This window comes from Oryctolagus cuniculus, chromosome 8 (genome assembly GCF_964237555.1).
Source record: "Oryctolagus cuniculus chromosome 8, mOryCun1.1, whole genome shotgun sequence".
Lineage (NCBI taxonomy): Eukaryota > Metazoa > Chordata > Mammalia > Lagomorpha > Leporidae > Oryctolagus > Oryctolagus cuniculus.
Window position 1 is genome coordinate 2,750,466 of NC_091439.1, and position 27,389 is coordinate 2,777,854.

At 50.5% G+C, this 27,389-nt stretch overlaps 1 protein-coding gene across 2 annotated transcripts; it reads left to right on the plus strand.

Annotated features, from left to right (window-relative positions):
• Window positions 1-26,899, plus strand: SLC18A1 (solute carrier family 18 member A1). Of its 2 annotated transcripts, XM_002716868.5 has the most exons (16): window positions 1-131; window positions 4,493-4,738; window positions 5,887-6,232; window positions 7,213-7,271; window positions 10,162-10,245; window positions 11,407-11,499; window positions 12,864-12,953; window positions 13,225-13,268; window positions 17,325-17,385; window positions 17,475-17,570; window positions 23,009-23,087; window positions 24,386-24,437; window positions 25,150-25,213; window positions 25,433-25,552; window positions 25,734-25,867; window positions 26,596-26,899. In XM_002716868.5, the coding sequence occupies exons 2-16, from the start codon at window positions 4,615-4,617 to the stop codon at window positions 26,707-26,709; spliced, it is 1,560 nt and encodes a 519-aa protein (XP_002716914.1). In that variant the 5' UTR covers window positions 1-131; window positions 4,493-4,614; the 3' UTR covers window positions 26,710-26,899. The 2 variants fall into 2 exon arrangements, with proteins under 2 accessions (XP_002716914.1, XP_069903439.1); XM_070047338.1 differs by lacking the exons at window positions 1-131; window positions 25,734-25,867 and having other exon boundaries at window positions 4,498-4,738.
• The last annotated feature ends 490 nt before the right edge of the window (window positions 26,900-27,389 follow it).

The window sequence follows — 27,389 nt, forward strand, 5'->3', positions numbered from 1 at the left end:
CAAAGGGCAGGCGCCTAGCATCCTCAGATACAAGGTAGCAATAAATCCGTCAGCACATCCACGTCCAGAGACCAGAGTTCCCTGGGCTTTGCCAGCAGCTGCCGGCTCCTCTCAGCAAGATAGGCTGCAGGGTAAGGCATTGTTTCCCTCTCTCTCTACAAATTGAAACTCTCCTTGCTACCTGTGCTTCTCACCAGAGGGTTGCATTTATGGAGTTTGCTACTGATTTGTTGGCAATTTCCTGGTTTGGTTGGCGTTGCTTTGTTTAGCCTCTCCCTGTAGTTCTTCCTTCTGCTCCCCACCTTCCTACCTCCACTGTGTCTCTTTTAGTCACTTCCCATTTTCATCCTTATGTATCCTGAGTCAATTCGCATTTGGACGTACCTTATTGACCCAGAGAAATGAAAGGTCTGAAGTAACTGCGGGCATTTTCCTGTTAAAATGTAACTGGGACTGTGTTCCCCAAGGGACCTGGATTACTGGAACTGCGCAATGGCAAGTGTGTGTCTCCTAGCTGTGGGCTTAGCACAGAATAGCTCGGGGCTTGGGCTCCCCTCCAACATGACACTGACTATTGCACCTAGGTAAAAATCACTTGAAATTATTTACTTCTTGTATTATGGAAGTAGTTCATTACAGAGTTTCTGGAAGTTATAGAAAAGGAAAAGGAAGGTATTTTAAGTCATTGGGCACACATCTTTCCGGTCTTCTACAAATGTGCACAACTATTTATTTTTTATACCATTGAGGCCAGGCTATACATTGTAATGTCCTTTCCAGCTAACGTTATGTTACAAGTATTTTCTAAGTTGCTAAAATAACCTGAAACACGTTTTTTACATGTTTCTTTTTTGCTTATAAAATAATTCAACAACTGATAATGTTGAATCAATATAAGTCTTTGGCTGAATTTTCAATCATTTCTTTAGCATAGGCTGTTTGAAGTGGAGTTGCCAAATCAGAGAGTATGCAATTTGGGGGACCTGATATATTTTGTGTTGGTATCCGTATAAATATGACAATGAGTATTGTTGGTACTGCAGCAGAAGCCACATAAAAGAAAATAAGATTCTTCCCAGAAGCTGTTATTCCCTAAAGTTTGACTTCATGCTGACTGATGAGATGGAATCCTACACGGAGCACTAACTACGAAAGTTAGCATTTTACTGATGCAGAATAACTTGCCTTTTGGAGTAGGGCTCTTTTGCTTAAATAAGAGTAGGAGTTCTCCCAGCACCAGAGAGCCAGGGAAAATGATGGCCACACGTTAAAAACTTGGGCTTTCATCCCAATTCACCACTGACTGTAGGATCTAAGACAAGTGCCCTAAGCTCCCAAATCTGTGATTTCCAATCTGTGAGTGGGGAGCTTTGATTTAGGTAAATGTTTTCCTGTGGGTAGCACAAATGCCACCTGAGATATTTTTGGATTGTATGTAGACATAGACCATATGTAATATGTATATTACAAATATATATATATATACATACATATATAGTTTCTTTTTAACCGATTTCAGTAGTTAAGAAGAATGGGTTTAGGGGAGAAGATGAAGTAAATAAACATACAGGCAGTCCCTAGATACAGCATAAAGCATCAAGGTGGTGGGCAAGTGTCTGACGATCAAGAAACATCCCTAGGTGGGCAATCTGTAGAGTCCGTTTAGTGTTCCTGGTGCAATTCCAGATGTAGACAGCTGGGCAGCAGTGCTTACCTGCAAGGCATTCTGGGAAGCAGGTGGAGTTACTGGGACGTCCCACTGCACTGCATAATGGGCATGGAAAATGGAATTAAAAGGGAAGCTTATTTGGGTGCAAAGCATTTTTGAAAATCATGCATATCAGGGGTCTTCAAAAAGTTTGCAGGTGGGACAAGCATTTGGCCTAATGGTTAAGATGCCTGTAATCCCACATTGGATACCTGGGTTCTGTCCCTGGCTTCATCTCCTGACTCCAGTTTCCTGCTGATGCAGATCCTGGGAGGCGGTGCTGATGGCTCAAGTACATGGGTTCCTGCCACTCACATGGGGGACCTGGAATGAGTTTCCAGCACATGGCTTCAGCCCCTCCCCATATCCACCCATTGCAGGTATTTGGAGAGTGAACCAGTGGATGGGAGCTCTCTTTGTTTCTGAAATAAACAAATAAATACCTTTAAAAAGAAATTAAAGAGTGTGTATGTGTATATATATATATATTGAAAGAGAGAGAGAGAGAGAGAGAGAGAGAGAGAAAGTCTTCCATCTACTTGTTTACTCCCCAAATGGTTGCAACAGCTAGGTCTGGTCCAGGTCAAAGCCAAAGTCAGGTGCTCCATCAGGGTCTCCCACATGGGTGCAGTGGCCCAAGGACTTGAGCCATCTTCCTCTGCTTTCCTTGGTGCATTAGTAAGGAGCTGGATCAGAAGTGGAGCAACCAGGACTGGAACTGGCATCCATATGGGATACTGGCATTGCAAGCTGTGGTTTAACCTGCTGAAATTTCATGGAAAATACATATTATATAAAAACAATGAGACATTTAAAAATTTTTTACATTGAAATAAAAATTTTTTGGTCTTTAAAATTTTTATTTTAAAATATTTCAATCACAGAGAAAAGTAGAAAGAAGAATTCAGTGAGCACACAAAGATTTAACAGTTTTTAACAATTGCCATATTATCTTCCTAAGTAAATACTGTATATACATACAGTATTTTTCTTTAAGCAGGGATATATTTTTTTTTGACAGGCAGAGTGGACAGTGAGAGAGAGAGACAGAGAGAAAGGTCTTCCTTTTGCCGTTGGTTCACCCTCCAATGGCCGCCGCGGCCAGTGCGCTGCGGCCGGCGCACCACGCTGATCCGATGGCAGGAGCCAGGAGCCAGGTGCTTCTCCTGGTCTCCCATGGGGTGCAGGGCCCAAGCACCTGGGCCATCCTCCACTGCACTCCCTGGCAACAGCAGAGAGCTGGCCTGGAAGAGGGGTAACCGGGACAGAATCCGACGCCCCGACTGGGACTAGAACCCGGTGTGCCGGCGCTGCTAGGCGGAGGATTAGCCTAGTGAGCCGTGGCGCCGGCCTAAGCAGGGATATTAATATTATATAATGTGGGATTCATGACAAGGGTTATAAAGTGAGCAAAGGAGGGTATATTATCATGTAACATGTATAATTTAATGAAGACAATATTTATAAACATCTATATAATAAAATGGCATACACACATATATAAGCATTTTTTGGCCTGTAAAATTATATATATTATATATATACACATACACACACACACATATATACCCTTCCACATATGAGAGAAAACACATGGAATTTGTCCTTTGTTTGATTTAACTCTCTTAGCATAATGATCTCAGTTCCATCCACTTTGTTGTTAATGTCGGGATTTCATTTTTTTTGGCTGAGTAATATTCCACCATGTATGTTTACTGTATTTTCTTCATTCAGTCATCAGCTAAGTTGATTCTGTATTTTTGCTAATGTGAATTGGGCTGCTATAAACATCTCAGTACAGGTATCTCATCTACATGCTGACTTCATTTCTTTTGGGTAAATTCCCAGAAGTGGGGTAACTGGGTCACATGGTAGGTCTATTTTTGGGTTTTTGAGGAATTTCCATACTGTCCTCCAGAATGGTTGTACCAATTTGCATTTCCACCAGTAGTGCAGTAGGGTTACTTTTTCTCCACATCCTCACCAGTATTTGTCATTTTTTGATTTTTGGATGATAGCCACTCTAATTGGGGTGAAGTGATAATTTGTAGTAGTTTTAATTTTTATTTGCATTTCCCTGATGGCTAGTGATTTCACGCATCTGTTGTCGTTTTGTATTTCTTCTTTTGAAAAATTCCTGTTCATGTCTTTTGCCCATTTCTTAACTGGATTGTGTTTAGTTGTTGAATTTCTTGAGCTCCTTAAATATTCTGTATATCAGTCCCTTTTTGGGTAATAGTCTGCATGGTTTGCCACTATTTTATCACATTCTGTGAGCTGTTACTTTGCCTTGTTTACTTTGCTGTGCGGAAGCTTCTTAGTTTGAAATAATTCTGTTTGTTTATGTTTTGCTTTTATTGCCTTGCATTTGGGGTCTTAACAGAAAAATCACTGCCTGTGCCAATGTCTTGGCGTGTTTATTCCATGTCTTCCTACCATAGTTTTATAGTTTCAGGTCCTACATTTAGATTGTTATTCCATTTTGAGTTGATTTTCATATAGAGTAGCAGGTAGGGGTGCTGTTCCAGACGTCTGCCTGTGGAAATCCAGTTTTCCCAGTTCCATCTATCGAAGAGACTGTCCTTTCTCCAGGGAATGATTTTAGCACATTTGTCAAAAGTCAGTTTGTGGTAGACATATGGATTTTATTATAGGAAAACTTATCTATAAATTCTATTTTTGTGGGGGAGGGGAGCCCTCATATAAGAAGCAAACAGATCCAGGCAGGGGAATAGCAAACCCTCCCCATCAACTTGCCACCCTTTGTGCTTTTTATTTTACTAGGGAGTCTCACCCACCTGGGCAGACCTCCTGCTGTTTCGGTACAGCTGCAGAACATCTGTGCCCACCACAGTACCCTCCCTAAGAGCCTGGAGCGGAAGACATACCCCAGCCCAGCCCTCACCATGCTCCGTGCAGTCCTGGGCACACCCCAGAGGTTGCTCAGGGACGGGGTAGCGTCCAGGCACCTGGTGCTGGTGGTGGTGTTCGTGGCCCTACTCCTGGACAACATGCTGCTTACTGTGGTGGGTACGTGCAGGGGTCTTTGTGCTGAGGGCTCATTAGCTCGGATCCCAGCGGGCAGTACATATCCTGTTCCATTTCAGCAGTGAGCGCTGGGGAATTTCTCCTTCATGTTCAGAAATGCACAGAAGTTGCTGGGGATTGGAGGAACCTGCGGGAAATGGAGTTTGCAACCAACCTGATGGCTAAATGACTGCAGGGGTTGAAAGAGAAGGCAGTCAGAGAGCATTTGGCCAGACAGGAAGGGTGCCTTGGACCCAGAACTGGGGTCTCCCAACTCTGTCTTCCCAGGGTGTCAGTGACTCCAAGCGGCCTCTGTTGTCGTGTCTCCTTCCACGTTTGCCTTCCCGGCCACTACTCTACTGGGACAGCCGGCTCCTTAAGCCCCGCCTCTGGGGTTCCTTCCCACAGAGTCCTCTTCCTGGTCGATGCTGTCTTCATCCGGATGCTAAGTTCTGCCAGTGCACAGACACAAGCGTGTTCCCCTCCTGGTTAAGTGCATGCTTTAACGGAAGGAACTTCCTGAGATATGTTGTTAGTCCAGCACAATTTCCATCATTTGTGCTTCTTTGGTTGCTGTCTGTGCTCTCTACAAGTCACCACCAACAAACAGTGAATTAGCAAGTCCTGAATTCACGCTAGAAGAAACCCACATACCTCCACTAGCACATAGACCTCATCTGAAATCCCCAAATCAACCCATCTCAGGATGTCCCACTTATGACTTGCCCAAGGCCGCCTGCTAACAGGTGCGCACAGCAGGAGCTCCTGGCTCCACACCTGGCTCTATGGTCCCCAGCCTCTGGTCATCCTTGTGTGAGGGCTGAAGCAAGAAGGCAGAGCCAGGAGAGGCATCCGCTGAGATGGGCAGATTTTTTTCCCCCTGCTACGTGCAAGCCTACAAAACATGTCGGCTCCCAGGGCGTTAAATTGAGGGTTACGAAGAAAGCTGGCAAGCAGAACAGGAAACCTTACGGAATCCAGGAAGAAGAGTGACCGCTCCGTAGTTGGAGCCTAGGCCCTTTCGGTGATGGGATCTCGGGAGCAGGTGCAGTCTTGCAGGGGGCTTTTACACATTCTTGGGCACTGTGAACCTAGCAGTGGGTAGGGACAGCTGTGCCCAGCCCTTGTCCCTTGTTCTCCTTGCCTTTCAGTGCCCATCGTGCCCACCTTCCTGTACACCACGGAGTTCCAAGGGGTCAACACCTCCCTGCCCCATGGCCGGGCCCTCACCTCGCCTGCCTTTTCTGCCATCTTCTCTTTCTTCGACAACTCCACCGTGGCTGTTGGAGACAGAGGGCCCAAGGCCACAGCACGGACAAACAGCACGTCTGTCACCACCCCCGCTCCAGTTACTGCACCCTTCTCCGCCCGCAATGGCAACTGTTGGCAAGACACGGAGTTCCTGGGGGAAGAGAACCTCCGAGTCGGGGTTCTGTTTGCTTCGAAGGCTCTGATGCAACTTCTGGTTAACCCCTTCGTGGGCCCACTCACTAACAGGCATGTCAGGGGGTTCGGGGCCCCGCGGAGGCCTCAGCACTCAGGAATAAGAGGCCGGGCTGCAGTGTCAGGAGGGCATTGGTGGGGGCTGTTGTGGGGAGGGAACACACCCTTGTCTGGGCCCTAGGAAAGCTGGTTATCCCCAAGGGTAACATGGTACCGAGGAAATATCTTTGGATTTTCTTAGTATACAATCAATATGGAGGAGCAAGGAGAGAGTTGTGAAAAACAGCAGTGTACTTTTTTTTTTTTTTAAGATTTATTTATTTGAAAGGCAGAGTGACACAGAGTGAGGGAAACACACACACACACACATACACACACACACAATCTTCCAACTGCTCACTCATTTTCTAAATGGCCACAACAGCCAAATTTCATTCAGACGGAAGCCAGGATCCCACAACTCTGTCTGGGTCTCCCATGTGGGTGACAGGGGCCCAAAAGTACTTGGACCTTCCTCTGCTGCCTTCCCAGGTGCGTTAACAGGGAGCTGGATAGGAACCGGAGCAGCCAGGACTTGAACTGGTGCTGTGATATGGGGTGCTGGCATCACGGGTGGTGGCTTAGCCTGCTGTGCTGTGTCGCCGGCCCTCTAGAAGTGTGCTCTTTATGTCACTTCAGTGCCCTAGAACATGGCAGGAAGGGGATGAGGGTGTGAATGGGGTGGTTCTGTTGCATGCTAGATCTCCGGCCCCCTTTGGCTACGTTTGGGATTATCCTGCTATTTTAAAGGGACTAGGCTATCTTTTCTGGAATTGGGGATTTGGGCGTGGTCTATGGGTAAATTTGCATGTTTGTCAATGAACTGGTGCTCATTCACGTGTACTCTTCCATCTACCTTAAACTCTAAACAATGCTTTGCCATGAACTCAAATTCACTGCTTTGTTTAAATTGCCACTTACATTGCAAAATGTAGCCCAGCCATATGAATGCATTGTATGAGATTGTATCTTTCTGTTTTGCAATTGTCTTTTAGGATTGGATATCACATTCCCATGTTTGCTGGCTTCGTTATCATGTTTCTCTCCACAGTTAGTAAGTAATTAGCTTCCTCTTTTCTTCCTCTTGCCGTCTGCCTTTGGTTTTTTCATGGGAGTGTGTTGTAGAGAGCAGGGACATTTAGCCCAGAGATAATTTCTGACTCCTTGGGCTGGGATGTTGATTCGAATGTTGTGCAGTCTTTGTGGGGGGCCTGCAACAGCAGTAGCAACTAAACCCATTTGGAATTTGTCTATTCTACTTTAGGAGAATGGATACAACTGAAAAGTGGCAAAGGCCGTTTGTGTATGTGTGTGTGCACCTGTGTCGGTCCATCCCTTATCCCTGAAGCCAGTTGAACACCAGCTTGGCATCTTTGGGAGGCGATCATATTATTTTGATCTGCAAAGGTCAGGGGTAAAATTAACAAAAGAAATGCAAATTGAGGAATAGCACCTGGAAAATTCCAAAAAATCTGCTGCTTTCCATTTAAGGACCTTAAAGTGTTGGAAAGTAACGTTTGCTAAGGCACTAAGAAACAGGCTACCAAGTATTAGCTAAAATGCTCCTAATAAAATAGAAAGAACAGAAAGTGAGAAAAATAAGTCTAGGAACTGACCTTGAGAAATAAAATGAAAGGGAAAATGGGTTGGGGGGAGGGGTGTTGGCATCTGGGGGCTACAGCAGGGGAAGGCTGCCCGTGGGCCCCCCGTGGCCCCTGCTGCCTCTGCTGATTCTCTGTTCCAGCAGTAGTCCTCCTTCTCTGTTGCGGTCTTCTTCCTGCCTTTCTGTCACTTATCTGCTCTCTTTGTTTCTCCCCTCCACTTTTTTATCTGTCCAAGCACAGGGCTGGACTCAGATCCACCTCGTATGCAGCAAGAATTTGTTGCTTTTGGGGCTGGAAGAGCTTGAGGCGTGGAATTCTATGTGAGAACTGCAGCTGCCCTGTGACATTGCCCCTGAATCCAAGAAAACGAGGAGATTCAAGCTAGCGATGTTTATTGAACATTCTAGAAGCTCAGCCCATGCTGGGCAGTAGATTGCAAGACAGTAAGATGCCCTGTTTCCTCAAATGAGACCTAAAATCCTTCCATAAAACTGATAGGTGCGCATGTGTGGGTACCGTGCTCACCCTGACCAAGGATTTAAGGTCCCAGATATCCAGGCGTGTGCAGTGGTTGTCCTGGGCAGACCAGACAGTCACTTGCAACCCAAGACCAGGCAGTGTGCGCGTGGATACCAAACGCCTTCACATAAGGCCTTTGCCTGATTCTCTGCCCAGAACTCACAGCTGAAAGCTTTCTCTTATCTATCACACTGCAGGTATTGAAGAACACTTACTGTGTCCTTGATGTAACCTGCGTTGCTGTAACAAGTTGGCTTAATTCAAGCCAAAAGAAAATACATTTAGTGTTCGGGATATCCTATATAACATCATTTAGGGTTCCCCTCCCTTCCTCTTTCCCTCCCCTCCCTCCTCCCCCTTCCTTCCTTCTCCTCTTTTTTTTTTTTTTTTTTTTTTTTTTTTGGACTGGCAAAGTGGACAGTGAGAGAGAGAGAGAGAGAGAGAGAGAAAGGTCTTCCTTTGCCGCTGGTTCACCCTCCAATGGCCGCAGTGGCTGGTGCACCGCACTGCCGATGGCAGGAGCCAGGTACTTATCCTGCACTCCATGGCCACAGCAGAGAGCTGGCCTGGAAGAGGGGCAACTGGGACAGAATCCGGTGCCCCGACCGGGACTAGAACCCGGTGTGCCGGCGCCGCAAGGCGGAGGATTAGCCTAGTGAGCCGCGGCAGCGGCCCCTTTTCCTTTTTTTCAATACAGAGAGGTTACTGACCTCTATCACAATCCTTAAAGCACCCATGCCTAGTGTAATCAGGACCTAAATGGCGACACACAGAGGAAGTTGCTTTGGTCTTCTTAAGAGAAAAGGTGACCAGCCGGCCTGGTTTGCCTGGGATCAAGGGCTTCCCAGGATGTGAGCCTTTCCGTTTTACAACAACGAAGTCCTTGGGGAAACGGAGGTGAGGGGACCACGCATTCCGAAAGGACATGGAAACAGTGGAGTTTGACCCGACTGGCAGCTGAAAGCCTGAGAGGGCACAGACGGCAGGAAGGGGGAGACCACAGCTGTGCTTGTTTGGGTTCAGGAGTGACCTTGTGGAGAGGAGGTGCAGGAGGGGATTGGTACAGCCAGAGACCCCTGGGATTGTGGGTAACGGGATTCAGACACCCTGGGGGAGGTGCCTCCCTCTCTGGGAGACAGGGTTCTGGAGTTGGAGGTTAAGACGTGTCTGGACCTCCCGCCCTTCCCACCACAGCCTGCAATTTAGTTTTTGATGGCATAGTCCTGTTTGGTTCTCAGGGGCACGCGTGTTTGTCTCCAGGAGATGAAACGTCTTCTAGGACATAGACTGAATGTTCCCTTTACCTCGCACCTGCCACAGAGTCTAGCAGAGCTGGGCATTCGCTATTACTTATTAAACACGGCCTCGATTTGGTTAAAAGGGCTGATACACATAAGGGGAAGGAGCTGACTGGAGCGGAGGCGTTATTCTTCACCAAGCTCTTTGGCGTACACCCCGCTTTCTGCCACTCTATTCCCAGACAGCCCAGCAGGACTCAGCAATGGCCAAGGCCAGATCTGGGTGTTGCACGTGGAGGATGCAGGAGCACGGTCAAAGGACCATGTCCAGCCCTGGGCTCTGGGCCTCAGGGGTGGCTCAGTTTTTGCTCCTGGGGATTCTCAGGCTCCTTGCTGGTTACAAAGCAGTCATGAGCAAGAGTGGGAGATGAGAGACAACGTCCCAAGCAAGGAGCAGTCACCAGGCACCGTGAAAACATTTACCTAGTGACTCAGCTCTGCCTGGTCGTGGGCATGTGTTCTGGGGGCTGGGGCACCAGGGCTGCGTGCTCACTGGGACTTCCTTGTGCTTCCCTTTGCCTAGTGTTTGCATTTTCTGGCACCTACGCCTTGCTGTTCGTGGCTCGGACTCTTCAAGGCATTGGATCTTCGTTTTCATCTGTTGCAGGTGACTCTGACATCCTCAACACACACACACCTCTCACCACCCTAGACATGATACGATTTACACGAAGAAATTAAGGAGAACATTACCCTATAGGGTAGAGCTCAGGATTCGGAGGCAACATAATTATAGAGTTGCTGGTGGGGCCTGTGGATCCCTAGCCCTGACATCATTCCTCTGATAATACTCAGATGCAAATAGCTCAGGTCAGGACAAGCCCAGACTAAAAACCTGAAGTTGGCTAAGCTTTTATTTAGTGTCACTCCGTGGCCCTTTCTCTGTACCTCTTAACATTTTATAGGAACAGTTATATTACTTTTATTTTTAAAAAAGATTTATTTATTGATTTCAAAAGCAGAAAGAGAGAGAGAGAGAGAGAGAGAGATAGCTTCTATCTCCTGGATCACTTCCCAAAACATCCTGCAACAGTCAGGGCTGGGCCAGGCCAGTGTCAGGAGCCAGGAACTCCATCCTGGTCTCCCATGTGGGTTGGAAGTTCCCAAGCACTTGGGCCATCTTCCACTGCTTTCCCAGGTGCACTAGCAGGGAGCTGGATTGGAAGTGGAGCAGCCAGGACTTGAACCAGCACCCCTACAGGATACCAGCACTGCAGGTGGCAGCTTGACCTGCTGCATCACCATGCTGGCCCCAGCAGTTATGTTAATACTGCCAGCAATGCCCTCACAGTTCATAGCACCTTGCCAAATACAATATATCATGCCATCCTATGAAGTGGGTATCTGATGCCATCTTACCGGCTACAGATAAAAACCACTGGCCATGCCCTCCCAGGTACTCGGCTTTTTCGTGCTGTCCCCTGGGAACCCCATTGAACAGAACATTCTCTGTGTTTGTGGTGTTCCTCCGTGGTGCCCTCCCTCGGGCAAATGTGCTGAGAAGTGATAAAACACTGGGAAACGCGGCACTGTTGGACACTGGTGTTCTGTGTCGCCCTTCCCGGAAGCTGTTTGCCCTCCCGCTGCTGCTCTGAACAGCAGTGAGCAGAGTAAGGGTTTGAGGGATCACAGAGGCAGAGTTTGCATTATACTGTGGTCTGAGTCTTGTAAACCCTCCCTCCCCAAACTCCATCTCTAGCCAAGATTGTCACTGAGGCTGTACCAGGGCAGGGACCATGTGTAGACTCCATTCTTCCCCCTTGGTCAGGTCTGGGGATGCTGGCCAGTGTCTACACTGATGACCATGAGAGAGGTCGAGCCATGGGGATCGCCCTGGGTGGCCTGGCTTTGGGAGTTCTGGGTAAGTGGCACCTGGCTGGAGACGGGGGCAAGAAGGCAGGAGACTGCAGACCCTCTGAAGGTGGCTCTGGGAGGCAGGGCGTCCCAAGGTCATGGAGATGGGCATTTTCCTCCCTTCCCTGGTGTGATTGCACACCTTCAGAGCCACCGGGGAGGAAAGGTGACACCACTTTCTCGTTAAGACACTGAGCAGCCCACAAGGGAACGCAGCTTGCTCCCAAGTTCACAGTCACTGCCTGCCGCACCTCTGCTTGCACACACAGCCCATGCTCTTCATATCAAAGCACTTTCTTTGCTCCACTCTGCTACATCCCTTACTGGAGCTATCCTCCCTGCTTCACCCCCACCCCTCGGAGGGGGAATGAGTGCCCCATTATAGACAAGATGATGAGGAAGTTAAGTGGCCACCCCCAGTCACCCGGCTAGGAGATGCAAGAGATGGAGGTGCACATTCAGATTTTCTGTACTCAGTTCTGCTTTGCTCGAGGCGCATCCTCGATGTGGCTTTGCCGAATGGTCCTACAGGCCAGCGGCTTCTGCTGAGTGCTTCCTGCAGGCCGAGCACACTCAGAGGTCGGTGAGAAGCTGCAGACAGCCAGCCCTCCGGGAGCGCTCATGAAGGGTCCACCAATCCAAAGGCTGCTCTGGTTTAGACTCCACCCACCAAAATACCCAACCTCAAACAGTGATGTGTCCTACATCACTCTCAAAAGAATCAGCCAGCTATACCCTCTCCCTCTCAGGCCACTGCTACAAAGTAGCTCCTCGTGTCTCTGGCTGGACTATGGTGAGCCCTGCTGCTTGTCCCCCTTCCTCCACTGGAGGGAGCTCTGGAGCCGGGAGCTGGTGGGGGTTTCTCCCCTGTTATCAAGGGTGAGGCCAAGTGGACTTCTCATCTACCTCCCCCACCTGCAGCCCTGCCCTCCCAAACACTCAGCGTATGGAGGCTCTGCCTTGCTCCCCTGACCGCACTGGCTGCGCTGACATCTCTGTGTGCCCACGTGCTTCGTCCCCACCCGGTTAACAGGCACTTGGCAAAGCTCTTGTGGCTGCCCAGACTTTCTGACTCAAGCCACGGTGCTGACATTGCACCTTGCGTTTGTGATGTTTACTGTCAAACTTTCCACCACCTTCTAATTAACTAGGTCCCCCTGCCCTCCCTGCCCCACACACGCATTTCCTACCTGGGGACATGTGGGCGCCTTGGGGGACGGCCAGCAGGGGCTTCTCCATCTCTCCAGCCCCCACGTGGAGTTCAGCCCCTAACACGCTCTCAGTGACTGCTCACTGGGGGACCGTGGCTGAAGCCCCACCAGGCTGCGATCGGCCGTCCCCTCTGGGATGCGTGCTGCTTTGTTCTTCCAGTGGGAGCTCCCTTTGGAAGTGTGATGTATGAGTTTGTCGGGAAGTCTGCCCCCTTCCTCATCTTGGCCTTGCTGGCGCTTCTGGATGGAGGTAAGTCACCAGCACAATCCCCAGGCAGATGGCGGTGCAGGTGAGCTTGGGGACGCACCATGCTGTGGCGTCATCTTGGCTAATGCTGGGTGGGGTGGCTGTGTCTGTGTGGATCAGTGACTTCCTTGTCCTAGAAAAGAAGGAAGCAACTCAGGAAAGCAGATTTCCTCGTGTTATGGTGGTGGTAACGTGGCTGGTATTGGAGCTTCCAGCTCATCAGTGGACAAACTGTATGATTCTCTCTCTCTCTCTCTTTCTCTCTCATCCTTAGCACTCCAGCTGTGCATCTTACGTCCTTCCAAAGTCTCTCCCGAGGTGAGTAGACTTTAAGGTCACTGCTGCGAGAAGTGCAGGTGTAGAGTGGTTGCGTGTGGGGACCCAGTGTGCAGGGAATCCAAATCAGGGGAAATGAGAACACTGCCTGGACCCCCAGAGAGGCTACAGTTAGGGTGCTGGGGGGGATACTGAGAGCACTTGGCTTGATGTTGGGGAAAAATGGAGAAAAGGCCCTCTGAGAATTCAAAAGAGTCTTTTTTTTTTTTTTTTTGACAGGCAGAGTGGACAGTGAGAGAGAGAGAGAGACAGAGAGAAAGGTCTTCCTTTTGCCGTTGGTTCACCCTCCAATGGCCGCCATGGCTGGCGCACCGTGCTGATCCGATGGCAGGAGCCAGGTGCTTCTCCTGGTCTCCCATGCGGGTGCAGGGCCCAAGCACTTGGGCCATCCTCCACTGCACTCCCTGGCCACAGCAGAGAGCTGGCCTGGAAGAGGGGCAACTGGGACAGAATCCGGCACCCTGACTGGGACTAGAACCCGGTGTGCCGGCGCCACAAGGCGGAGGATTAGCCTAGTAAGCCGCGGCACCAGCCTTGAAAGAGTCTTATGGAACACACTCACAGGGTACTTCACAGAGGTGGCTGCAAAAGGAATTTAAAGAGAAGTATATTTTGGAGCAAAACCATTTTGAAATCCATCTTCAGAATACACGTTCTTCATGAGATTTGTGAAGATTCTTGCATGCATGGATTTCAAAATTGATTTGCACTGTGATACACTTATCTTTTTTTTTTTTTTTTTGAGAGGTAGAGTTACAGCCAGAGAGAGGGGAGAAAGAGAGAGAGAGAGAGAGAGAGAGAGAGAGAGAGAGAGACCTTCCATCCACTGGTTCACTCCCCAGATGGCTGCAATGGCTGGAGCTGTGCCAATCTGAAGCCAGGAACCAGGAGCTTCTTCTGGGTCTCCCATGTGGGTACAGGGGCCCAAGGATTTGGGCCATCTTCATAGCAGAGATCTGGATTGGAAGTGGAGCAGCCGGGACTCGAACCAGTGCCCTATGCGATAGTGGCACTACACGTGGTGTGCTTTACCTGCTACGCCACAGCGCTAAATATGTTCTTTTTTTTTTTTTAAAGTACCTTTGTATTTCCCCAATCCCTCCACATCATGAGGCATTTTGCTGTAAGAAATAGCCATTTCTCTTTCCTTGTCTACTTATACATCACACACACACACACACACACACACACACAATAGGTAAGAGGATACTTCCAAAAGTTTGTGGAAAATGAAATTTAAAGTTTATTTTGGTGCAAAAACATTTTGAAATCCATGCATAGTTTTTTATAAGATGAATTTTTGTAAACTTTCTGCATGGATTTAAAAAACATCTTGCACCAAATAAACAAATAAGCTTATCTTTCAATTCCATTTCTCATGAACTTTTGGAAGTACAGTTGTATTTTATTTATTTTTTATATGTTTATTTATTTATGAGATGCATTTTCCATGTACTTTTGGAGGGACCTTTTATTTATCCATTTACTATCAGCTTGGTTCAGTGACAGAGTGGGTATGCACATTCTCTCCCTCTCTCGCTTGCTCGCTCGCTCTCTCTCATGCACTCATGCCAACCCTTCCACTTCTAGCTCAGCTATACAGAATTCCTCCTAGCTTTCCCCAGTCCATATCAGTCCCTGTGTGTTCCCCATTCCTTTTCTAGTGAGGCTCCTAACTCCCCCCGATATCAAGACCTTGATTTACTTGTGCTACCCGACAGCACTTATGATTTATGTATCTATAGTGCCACAAAAAACAACCTGCTAAGATGCACTCAAGGTGTTTGCTGTTCTTTTTTCCTGAGACTTAGGGAACCCAGCCCAAGTGCTACATTCAGCAGTTATTGGCAAGGGCTCGTTTCTCCACCTTTAGGGTCATTGCATCACATGTGATGCACTTAAAATTCGTTTGTGCGCCTTTGTATTTCTTGACCTGTCATTCACATTTTTTTCTTCTAGTCTTGCTAATTCTATTAGGCTGTTGGGACAGGTGCCATGGACTGAGTGGCTTAAACAACAGACACCTGTTTTTCCAAAATCTGGAGGCTGGAAGCCCAAGACGGAGGCACTGTGAACGGTGGTTTCTGGTGAGGGCTCTCTTTCCTGGTTGCGGATGGCCACCTTCCCAGCAGCCTTCGCAGGAGTTTTCCTCTGTGTGTGCACAGAGAGCAGGCTCTGCAGTCCTACCCGATGATGGCTCCACTTTGCTGTATGCCCTCATTTAGTCTCCACCGCCCCTTAAACACCCTATCTGCAAATACCATCCTATTAGGGGTTTGGGCTTCAGAGTGTGAATCTGGGGGCGGGGACACTGTTCCATAGCTCTGATATGATGTTATTTTTCGAGTGTGAAGACCAATATCAGCTGAAAGTTAGAATGATCCAGAGGGTCCAGCCAGAGAATGTCCCTCCCTCCACAATGTTTTACCCTCATCTTCCTCACTCCACCACTTGCAGGCAGCCAATGTCATTGTTTTATGGTTTGACTTTCCTATGCATTTGTGTTTTCTCCCAGGATGGATTGTGCCTGTTTTCTGATTTCCCCTTTTCTCTTGTGTCTGTCTCCTTTGCATTCTTCTCTTTTTCTTTTTCTAAAAGATTTATTATTTATTTGAAAGACAGAATAACAGAGAGAGGTAGAGCCAGAGAGAGAGAGAGAGAGAGAGAGAGGTCTTCCATCCACTGGTTCACTCCCCAAATGGCTGCAATGGCCAGAGCTGAGCTGGTCTGAAGCCAGGAGCCAGGAGCTTCCTTTGGGTCTTCCACACAGGTACAGGGACCCAAGGACTTGGGCCATCTTCCACTGCTTTCCCAGGACATAGCAGAGAGCTGGATCACAAGTGGAGCAGCAAGGACTTGAACCGGCACCCATATGGGATGCCGGCACTGCAGGCCAGGCCTTTAACCCTCTGCGCCACAGCGCCGGCTCCTCTTCTCTTTCTCTTGGTTAATTAAATACCCTTTAGGTTACTCCCTATGACTTCCTGGAGTTCTTCCTTATGGTTTTCCCAGCACCATTGTGTGTGGGCCATATTTAACTCCATCTCCTGTGTCTGGGATTTTGGGTGGCTTTTAGGATTTGCCATTACAAATAGTGCTTCAATTAATCCTCTTACATGTATGCATCTTTACAATGTTGGCAATAATCCTTAAAGTACTACCAATAGGATTGTTGGATCGCAAGGTTTATTGGAATTCTCTATGTGTGCTTTATAATTTACATCATTATATACGGGGCGAAGGCATGGTCTTTAAGTTTCAGGATCTCTGAAAAACCAAATCCACTCCTGTGTGTATGCAGGGAGGGTTCTTCCAAGACAGAGGGTTGTGAATTCTGTAGAGGAGCAGGCTGTGGTGCTGAGAAGATGGAAAACAAGAGAAGTTCCAGCTGCCAAGTCAGGGAGTGCTTTGGACAAGAAGGCGTCATTGAACTTGACCTTGAAGAACGCGTAGGGCATGGAGCTATGGAGTTGAGAAAGAAGGGATGACTGGGGGACTGTGGGATGCGTGGAAGGGAGGGGGTGGCTGTGTTCAGCTGGGATGAAGGTGTGGCCTAGGGTAGAGGCAATGAGAACTGGACGACCAGGCTGGAGTTTCAGCCGGGGGTTCATTCCTTCTGCTGCTCTGGTGGCGTGTGCTCAGAGCCGAGAATTCAGAAGCAGGAGGGGTTTCCTGAGCTGGCACCTCCACGCTCACTTTTAGAACCAGGTGCTCATTTTCAGATTCTTCTAGAACAAATATCAGTGCCAGAGAGGCAGAGAAACGGGGCAAGTCCACCTGCTGTCCAATCCTAGCCTTGTTCCCAACTCTCTCCGCCCTGGTCAACAGTCACGAAGAGACAGGGCTCCCACCTGGGCTCTGCTCCAGCTCGCTCTGTGATGCCCAGCACATCAGTCTCCCTGGGCTTGGATTTCTGGCTGTCTCCGGGAAAGGAGCCCAGTTGTGGTCTCCAGGGTCCTGCCGCACACCCTCCGACTCCACGAGAAAGGGAGGGACGTGTTTTCGGGACCGATGTAAGATTTTTGTTTGTGTTCACAGAGCACCCAGGGGACTCCACTCTTCATGCTTCTCAGAGACCCTTATATACTGGTGGCTGCAGGTGGGTTGGCCACAGCCTCACTCTGAGCCGGGAGAGGCGGGGCTTCAGGCAACCGCGACGCCCACACAGGTGCCTCTCCTCCTCCCCAGGCTCCATCTGCTTTGCCAACATGGGCGTGGCCATGCTGGAACCTACGCTACCCATTTGGATGATGCAGACCATGTGCTCCCCTGAGTGGCAGCTGGGTAAGTAGCTGGCCCCCCACCTGGGCTGGCGCGAGAGCTGGGAGCCATGGGCCCCCTCTCAGGTAATCGAGAAGCATCGAGTCCACGTCATCCATGGCACAAGGGGACAATGTGCTTCTTTCATAGAGTTACTTTCCAGGTCCACACCCGTGCATCCAGACCAGGGGGAGTGGGCAGCCCCTCGGAGAGTTAGCCTGAGATGGAGCAGGTAGGTGGGTGTGCAGGGAGCTACTGAGAGGTCGTGTACCCAGCCATGTGGTAGAACGATGAGAAATTTCCCATCCAAAGACTTAGGTCTGTGTTTTAGCCCCGTTGATTGGTTGTACAAACTTGTGTGAGTCACTCAAAGTTTCTGAGTGTTGCTTTTTTTCATCTCTCAAGCAGGGATCAACATGCTATCTAGTTCTGGGGTGGGCATTTGGTCTAGCAGTTGAGATACCGGTTCCATATCGAAGTGCCTGGCTCCAATGCCTGGCTCCAGACTCCAGCTTTTGTGCTAATGTGGCCGCTGAGAGGCAGCAGGGATGGCTCAAGTACTTGGATTCCCACCACCCAGGTGGGAGGCCTGGATTAAGTTGCAGTCTCCCAGCTTTGGACATTGCTGGCATCTGAGGAGTGAATCAGTGGGTAGAAAAATCTGTTGGTCTGCCTTTCTCTTTCTTTTTCTGGCTCTCTGCCTTTCAAATAAATAATCCAGCAGAAAAAAAATTTAATACTATCAAGTTCAAAGGGAAATTGGAGGAATACATGACAGAAAGTATAGAAATGCTTTGTATGACTTACAAGGGACTTCAAAAAGTTTGTGGAAAAATGGAATTAAAAGACAAGGTTATTTTGGTGCAACACCTTTTGAAACCTACGCATCGTTTTTCTTGATATGCTTTTCCATGCATCTTTTGGAGAATCCTGGAACCATAGTGATACGTACCACCATGACCACCCATGCTTTCTTCACCTGCCCAGACCCTAGAATACTCTCCTTGTCTCTTCACGTCTGGACAGAAACTTCCAGAGCATGTGTGTGGTTGTCGCCCAGGGCAGGTGCCGGGCTCTGCCCCCAGTGGAGAGCTCTGGACCCCAGCTTCTTCTCCTCTTGACCCATCGGAGCTCAGAGAGGCGACGGCAGCCCTCTCCAGGGAGGCTGGGGCAAGAGGGCAGGAAGGGCTGCGTGCAAACCGCTCAGTGCTGCAGGAGACAGACACTGATAAGAACCCGATGCAGCTCAGCAGGCAATCAGAAGCGCAAAATCTAATTTTTTTTTTAAGAGGACAATGCCAGCAAGCCTGGCAGCTGCACTCTAGTTCCAAATTGAATTTTTTTCTGGCTGCACCTGCCACTGATCATGATGACTGATTGAGGTCATCTGCGTCAGGGCAATATGGCACAGCCGCTGCCCTGAGGTTCTGGCCACTTGGGCTTTGGTGTCGGAGTGTGTCTGCCGTGGAGCGGTCCTTCCCCAGTAGCCCAGTCCCCGAGGTCCTCCACTGCCAGTCGCCCATCATCCAGGACAGCTTCCCTCAGGGCTCACTCTCTGCAGCTGGAAACTGCAGCTGGAACTCAGGTTCACCGGGATGAGCTCAGAATCACCCGGAGAGCTTTGCTAAGGCTCGGGTCGCTGCAGCAAAAGCAAGCGCACAGTCACAGTAGGATTCCAGGTGGGGTGCGTGTGCACCTTGAAAGCCATTGCCCCCACACCAGGAACAGCTCCCTGGGGTTGTTGGGAGCTGCAGGGGAGACTGAAGTGTCTGAGACTGCTTGAGATCTGTGATGGAGCCCGGAGTCCCAGAGCTGCTGTGGGCTTGGAACAGTTAGCGGAACGGAGCAAACAGCCTCTGGGCTCTGAAACAGGTCCGCCCAGGCTGGGTCCTGACCCCGGCCACACCCTGGTCGCCACTTCTTTGGATAGTGGAGACCCCTTTCAAGGTGGTTTTGATCTATGTGTTCTAAAGGGATTGACGGAGTGCCTGGAACAACGGGGCAAGCTTGGTCCTGCAGAATTGTGACCACGAATGGTTTTTGTAAGCATTTCGGTTGAAATGATCTCAACAGTCATTTTTTTGTGACTTCCCTCCCCACCCCCCACCCCAGCCCTGCTCTGCCTGGATATGCTATAGACCATGTCTGGAGCACTTTTTTTTTTTTTTTTTTTTTTTTTTGTATAGCATACTTCTGAAATACACGTGATAACCAGATCCTCAGGAAAAATGTCATGCACATTGAGGAGACTTAGGTGCAGGAAATTCCACACCATTTAAAATGATGGCAAGGAGATGTATCAGGGCCAATGAGCGTGCTGGCGGTGCCCATTTCTGCAGCATAGATAAACAGCTGGGTTCATCATAACCTCCACATTTTTAAAGCAATTAAATATAAACAAATGAGTACGGTTTGAACCAGATTGCCGCCTTGGACAGGCAGATTAGACAAATATAATCAGGCACACTTTGCTTGGATCCCATAGACGAGAATATGAAAAGCAAACACACCGTCAGCCAGTAACTGGTGAATGTTTGACTTCTGGTTTAATTGGAATCGTGACTTTTTGTATGATCTGCATGGTTTGTTCTAGGTTGCAGAGATGGGTAGCGAGGGCTCGTGGGACCCAGACTCACTGCCGGCAGCTCTTCCTGTGCTGCCGCAAATCTGGGGTGGAGTAGCAAGGACACCTGGCATTGGAGTGACCCGTCACTCATTGGCTATGGCTCTGATAAGTAAGGCCCATGTTCACAGGACATTTTACTCTGCACCAGGTGCTGGGTAAAGCCATTGGCACGCATGCTCCCATTTGAGCCTCACAGCCTATCCGTGTGCTAGGAGTTATCAGCGTCTCCTTGTTTGAGGGACTGCTGGGTTCGACCTGATTTTGCATGGCCCTTCCAAATCCACAAGCGACACCAGCCCCTCACCCTCTTTTGAGCCATGTCCTGGGTCTTCCTGCCCTGCCAAGGCTGGATGTTTTCCAGGGACCCCATCTGTGTCCACCCATGTCCCTCCAGGCATGCTTACCTCTGCTGCAGTGGGGCTGTCTCTTCTCGGTTCTCCCTCTAAGACCCCAGGTGGTGACATATGACACCCCAGTGTCCTTAGATTCTGCCACCGCAGCCCTCTTCCTGGCTGTCATTTCCTGAGCTGTCGGCAGCTCGGTCATGTTTTTTTCACCTGCCCTCCCGTGACCATTACTGGTGACTTCAGCATCCTGTGGATCAACACTGCCGACATCTGGGTCCCATCCTTAACCTACTCTTCTGCAATTCTTATTGTGATTGTTGTTGCTGTTATTATGATTATTTTACAATCCTATGCATATTTGTTTCATATGCACTTTTCAAAAAAATGATTGTATTCACTTATTTGAAAGGCAGAGTTAGAGAGAGAGAGAGAGAGGGAGAGGGAGAGAGAGAGGGAGAGGGAGAGAGAGAGGGAGGGAGAGAGAGGGAGAGATAGGAAGGGAGAGAGATCTAACATCTGTTGGTTCATTCCTCAAATGGCTGCAACACCCAAGGCTGTGCCAGGCTGAAGCCAGAGTCAGGAGCTTTTTCCAGTAGTCTCCCAACTGGGTGCAGGGGCCCAGGCACTTGGGCCATTTTCTGCTGCCTTCGCAGGTGCGTTAGCAGGGAGCCAGATTGGAAGCGGAGCAGATGAGACCTGAACAGGGGCTCATATCGGATGCTGGCACTGTAGGCAGCAGCTTAACCCACTGCAGTACAACACTGGCTCCCTAAGTTCATCCTTGACCTTGGCATCACCAGTAATTATATCTCCTCTGAAATCTCAACTCCAAGGCTGCCGGTCAGCACTGGCCATGTCCTTTGCTCAGGTGTTCTGGGTCCCCAGGTCACTTTCGGCCACACTGAAGCTGCGGCCCATTGGCCTCAAGTCTTTCTATTTCTGTTACTGCTCATGTCCTCACGTCTTTCTTTGCTCAGCTTGAATTCCACTGTCCGTCATCAATGTTACTCCTTGGAAACCCCTCTCTCCCTGAGTCTGAACCGTGGTTGAACCTGTTGGGTTGCCTGCTCCTTGTCTGTATCTGAACAGAGGAATGGGGCTGTGGAATGACCCACAGCCAGGACGCTCCCCTCACCTTGTGTTTATGGCCACAGGTCCAAAGTGGGCTCCTAGTCCATCTAACAGCCTTTCTGGAGGTCCCCGCTCGCGGTTTCCTTTCCACTTCCAAATGACGATTGCACATTTCCCCATCCAAACCTTCCCCGTGCCCTCTTCTTTCACGTCATCACCCTTAGCCCTTGTATTTCCCTCCTCGCCGATCACTGAAAGCTGGAAGCCAGGAGGAAGGAGCTCGCCTGCCCCGTCAGCCAGTGTGTCTACTTGCTGCACTTGCAGGCATTGCCTTCTCTCTATTTATGGGGAAAGCCCCCAGCTGCTCTGAATCCCAGCCCTGTCACCCACTTCCCGGGCTTCTCCTCACTGCCTGTGCTGGCGTTCCAAGGCTGGAGGTCCCCGGGGCTCAGACACTGGGTCTCTGCCCTTCCCTCTCCTATCTCTGCCCATGGATCCCACCCATGCCCATGGCGTGAAGGACCACATATAAACTAATGATCTCCCATTTATAACTGTGATGATGACTGCCCCTCGGAGCTCCAGATTTGTACATGCAACAGCCTGGAGCCTCCACTTGATCTACTAAGCATTTCAATCCTTGGATTATGCTATTCCTTGCTAAACGATACATGGTGCACGGTAAAAGTTCATGAAAAGTAATGAATAAAAGACTCAGAGAGAGTGAGGGCATTACTCCGTGTCACGGCCTTAAAAAGTGGCCGCTCCGTGATTGGAACCCAGTTTCATATGGCTCCAAAGCTCATGTTTCCAGAACACTTGGCTCTCTTGTCACATTAAAAAGCCATGTGGCCAGGACTTCAATGCACTAACTACTTTTACACGCATGTACTTTTACATGCATGATCTAATTTGCTCCTCCCTGGAACCTAATCGAATACATGGTGCCTTTGCTTTCTCCAGATGTAGAAATCGAGGCTCAGATAGTTAGGTAATTTGTCCAAGTCACTAGCAAAGCAGTAGCAAGCAGGGATTTTACTTTCCAGTGAGTATTCATGTCTTTCTCTGTAGCTCCCGTTCTCATCCTGATCATCCCATGTATCACGTTCATGGCAGTGACTCATTAGGGCCGTCGGCCAGGAAGTCTCGGTGTGGGGTCAGAAGCCCATGAAACGTTTGGAGGTTAAACACTGCCCTGCTCCCCAGGAAGACAGAGAGCTGTGTGTAGGGGTGGGACAATCCCATGACGTTGGCCCTGGGTTTGCACAAGGACTCCTAAACCATGCCACAAATTGGCCTGGGGTCCTGGAAGGTAACCAGGGAGGGGAGCTCCACTCTCTAGAAGGAGACAAGGTGTTTTGGGGTGGACTTGGCATGCCCTGAGGTTGAAGGGAGGGGCGGTCTGTATCTTTCCACAGGTTTGGCTTTCCTGCCTGCCAGTGTGTCCTACCTCATTGGCACCAACCTCTTTGGCGTGTTGGCCAACAAGATGGGTCGGTACGTAGCCCCAGGGGTCTGGGAAGAGGGACAGCAGTGTCAGACAGGAGGGCCCTTTGAGGTGTGTGTGGAGGGGAGACTGAAAGTTGAGAGGACAGTGCACACCAATCAGAACCGCTCACTGGGAGGAGGGGGCGGCTGGGTCGTGAGCACAGTGCTTCCTGGGGGGTTGCTGTGGGGGTTGTTGTTGGAAGTGGCAGTGGGTACTTGATGGACAGCTCTGCCCTTCCAGCCACCTGCAATCCAGTGGAGGTTTCAAGGAACTCTGCTGGAGAACAGCTATGCAGAAGGCGGCACTGGGAGGCAGGGGTTGTCAAACTAGGTGCCATGGAACACTGGGGAGTTCCCTGGGGGTACCTTGAAGACTCCCAAAGGAAGAAAAGGCTAGGGGTCAAGAGATAGGAGTCCAGTTTTCCTTCCTTCACTACCATGGGGATAACTTCTGTTTTACCCCTGGACGTCAACATCAAGATGTAAACACTGGCCGGCGCTGCAGCTCACTAGGCTAATCCTCCACCTTGCGGCGCCGGCACACCGAGTTCTAGTCCCAGTCGGGGCACCGGATTCTGTCCCGGTTGCCCCTCTTCCAGGCCAGCTCTCTGCTGTTGCCAGGGAGTGCAGTGGAGGATGGCCCAAGTGCTTGGGCCCTGCACCCCATGGGAGACCAGGATAAGTACCTGGCTCCTGCCATTGGATCAGCGCGGTGCGCCGGCCACAGTGCGCTGGCTGCGGCGGCCATTGGAGGGTGAACCAATGGCAAAAAAGGAAGACCTTTCTCTCTGTCTCTCTCTTTCACTGTCCACTCTGCCTGTCAAAAAATAAAAAATAAAAATAAAAAAACCCACATAATAAAAAAAAGAAAAAAAAAGATGTAAACACTAAACTCTGCCATAGGAAACCAGAGAAGGGAAGTCGTTGGACAGGATTTTGAGCTGGACCTCAGAGACCCGGTGGAATACAAATAGGTAGCAGGTGGTCTGAACTTAAAAAAGAGCGTGAACTGAGGTGGAGGAGGGCTACACACAAGGGTTAAGAACCTTCTGGGCCAGCGATTCCTCTTCTAAAGGAAGCAAGAGCAGGTCCCACTGCACCTGCCCTGGCTCTGCTGTGGGAAGAGAGATGGGGCCAGGACAGGGACCTCTCGGCTGGGTGCAAAGCCGCTGTACAGACACCGCTCCTGTCTTCTCAGGTCCCAAGGAGTTGATGGAGTTGGGATGGACTCTGGCCTGTGTGGTGGGGAGAGGCGGCAGGTGGGGGGCATCTCCCCCCGAGCACTGATGGGGGTGCTTTTCTTGCAGGTGGTTGTGTTCCCTGATTGGGATGGTGGTAGTAGGAGTCAGCTTGCTCTGTGTAAGTACAATCAGGCGAGAGAGAGAGAGAGAGAGAGAGGGAGAGAGCGCAAACTAGACATCTAAAGGCCGCTTTCCTGAAAAATGAGCAGAGGGTTGACTTGGTGAGGACGGTCGTGAAGTCTGCTTCTGAACAGGGAGCAGCTGAGTGCTGGGGAGATGCGCCAGGGGAGGTGAATCCCACTGCGGGGAGGAGAGAGGACCATAGGTCGGCTGTAGCCAGAGGCCTGAGACTATACACGGGCACTTGAAGCAGATGGGGCCGTTTGATGACTCCGTGATCCCTGCCACCCTGACAGGTCCCCCTAAGTTACCAGGGGATCCATGATCCGTGCCTCAGCTTTTGGCACCAGAATGTTAGGTAGAAGAAAGAGGGGCCCCTTCTACTTTGAGAGAGGTCCTCCCCATGGGGAGCAGAAACGCACCTGCCCCTAGGTGCGGGGGAGACAAGGACCAGACTGGGAGCATGAGCTCCGGTCCCAGCTTGGCCCCTTGCTGTCGGTGCGACTTTGAGCTGGGTCCTGCACCCCTCACCCCTGCAGAGAGGATTCCGACAGCCTCCAAGCCACAGCTCGGTGACAGGTGCACAGGGAGCCCCAGTGCTGTGGATAACAGCACTCAGTTTGCTCATGTGTTTCCATGGGAACCCTTGAGCCCCGCCCCGCCCGCCAGCTGGGCGGGTCCTGATGACCTCTTCCTCTTTCCCCTGGCAGGTTCCTCTGGCTCCCAATATTTTCAGCCTCATTGGTCCCAACGCAGGACTTGGCTTTGCCATAGGTAGGAGGCGCTCTCCCAGGAAGTGGGAAGCCGTGATGGCTGAGTTTGGGTTCAGATCTTTCTCCCGTCTTTTCTCATGGGGGTGAGGGATGGAGCAGGGGTGTGAAGGGGTGGTGGGCTCATGATTCCAGCCTGGAGTGAGTGTGTGTGCTGAGGAGGGGCGGAGGGATGCCCCACGTGGGCAACGCTGGCTGGCAGCGTCGTTTGCTGTACCCACAGGCATGGTGGACTCCTCCCTGATGCCCATCATGGGTCACCTGGTGGACCTGCGCCACACCTCGGTGTATGGGAGTGTCTATGCCATTGCAGATGTGGCCTTTTGCTTGGGCTTTGCAGTAGGTATGTGGTGGGGGGTGGGACCCCCCGGATGGGACCCCTCCACCCCATCCACCACCAGGCAGCTGCAGGTGCAACCATAAGGCGCCAGCCTCCAGAGATAGCTGGCCCCATGACATCTTCTGAGTCACCTGCCAGGATCCAGGCTCAGTATCACCTTGGGAACCGGGTTTGTTTTTCCCAGGCCCGTCCACTGCGGGTGCCATCGTGCGAGCCATCGGTTTCCCCGGGCTCATGGTGATCATCGGGGTCATCAACATCGCCTACGCGCCCCTCTGCTACTGCCTGCGGAGTCCCCCAGCCAAGGAGGAGAAGCTCGTAAGGGCCCTAGATGCCCGTCCCCGTCCTGATCCCGTGTTCCCTTCCCCCAGCCTCTCTGTGTCTCCACATGTTCAGACTCCCTTCCCATCCTTGTCTTTCCTTCGTGCCCTCCCCTAACTCCCCTTCTCCAAGTAGCCTCGTCCCCTCTGACCTGGGCTAGGCAGACGAGGGAGGGAAGGAGACAGGAGGTTCACGGAGCAGGGTTCAAGAGCTGCAGCTGCATTGTGGTTGCTGTGGTTACCAGCAAGGTGTGGCTTACTGGCTCATCCCCTTCAAGAGTGGGCTGCCCAGCGCCACTGATCTCATTCATTCATTCACTTGCTCATTCATTCACTCATCCAGTCTCCCATCAGCCTTCTGGGTCATCTTCCCAAGGGCGAAATCCCCAACATGTGGTTTTAGGTCATGAGGAGCTTTCTTCCTACAACAGTGTGGGCACGTGGGGTCTGGGTGGGTTAGGGGAGGACATAGAACAGAGGATGAGACAGTCTGATGGCAGTGGTGCCAATTCCAGCCAGCTCCTGCTGCCGCTTACCCTTAGCTGCACGACAGATGTCTGTCCTGGCTAGGGTTGAGACACCTGGGTACCTCGGGGAGCCTTGCCTGTGCATGAAGCTCCCGTGCCTGTGTGTCTGGAGCCTTCCCTGAGCCTCGCTGAACTTGGGCGTACGGCCAGCGTGGGGTCTGAGATGGGCAGTGACTTCTCTCTTGCGGTTTCACCACAGGCTATCCTGAACCAGGGATGCCCCATGGACACTCGTGCATTTGCAACCCAGAGGACCCCCAAAGCGTTTCCCCTGGGCGAGGACAGCGATGAGGGGCCCGACAGCGAGGAGTAGACGCAGAAGATGGACCCTGAGCCCTGGACGTCAGAAACCCCCTCCTCCCCTGAACCTCCTCTCCCTGCCTGTGTCACCCCTAGCTCCCCCTGCACACTTTGAAATGACCCCCATAAGTGGGGGCGGGCTGAGTGGCACTTTCTCTCCAGCTGCTGTGAGTTTGATTAAACTGGAGTCCTGGCGGCTTCTACAGGGGTTGGCTCGTTGCATGGAGGCGGCCGTGGGCAGTGCACACTGGAAACCAGTGCAGCCACTGACGGATTTTTCTTTAGCAAGGCGGGCTTTTGTGCTCTGTCCCCAGGCGTGTTGTCTCCTGGGGTGAGAGGGGTCCTTCACGTTGTCCTGTTTCCAAACAGCCAGCTTGGAGGGATATTCTGCCCCCCCTTTTTTTTTTTAATAAGCAGAGTGGTTTTTCTGTGGCTAAGTCTACAGCTGCTCGGGTGACTTAAGCTTAGGGAGTGGGCACTTCCTGTCTTCTTCATTCCTCTGTGGACGAGAAGGCACGTGCTTGACTGATGTTCTCGGGGCTCCCCTGTGTGTTTCTGCACTTTCTTGAGTCTCTTAGACATCAAAGTAGGAGAAAGAAAGAAAAAAAGAAAAAACCCACAAAAACCCACAACCACCTTCTGAGACCCAATATTTCAGGGGCAGAAGTGAGCAAAGCTGCCCAAGGCCTCTCC

Coding starts and splice junctions, on each gene's coding strand:
- SLC18A1 (XM_002716868.5), top strand. CDS start 4,615: ATGCTCCGTGCAGTCCTGGGCACACCCCAGAGGTTGCTCAGGGACGGG. Junction 13,269..17,324: donor CTTCCAAAGTCTCTCCCGAG/GTGAGTAGACTT, acceptor TTGTGTTCACAG/AGCACCCAGGGGACTCCACT. Junction 17,386..17,474: donor TTATATACTGGTGGCTGCAG/GTGGGTTGGCCA, acceptor CCTCCTCCCCAG/GCTCCATCTGCTTTGCCAAC.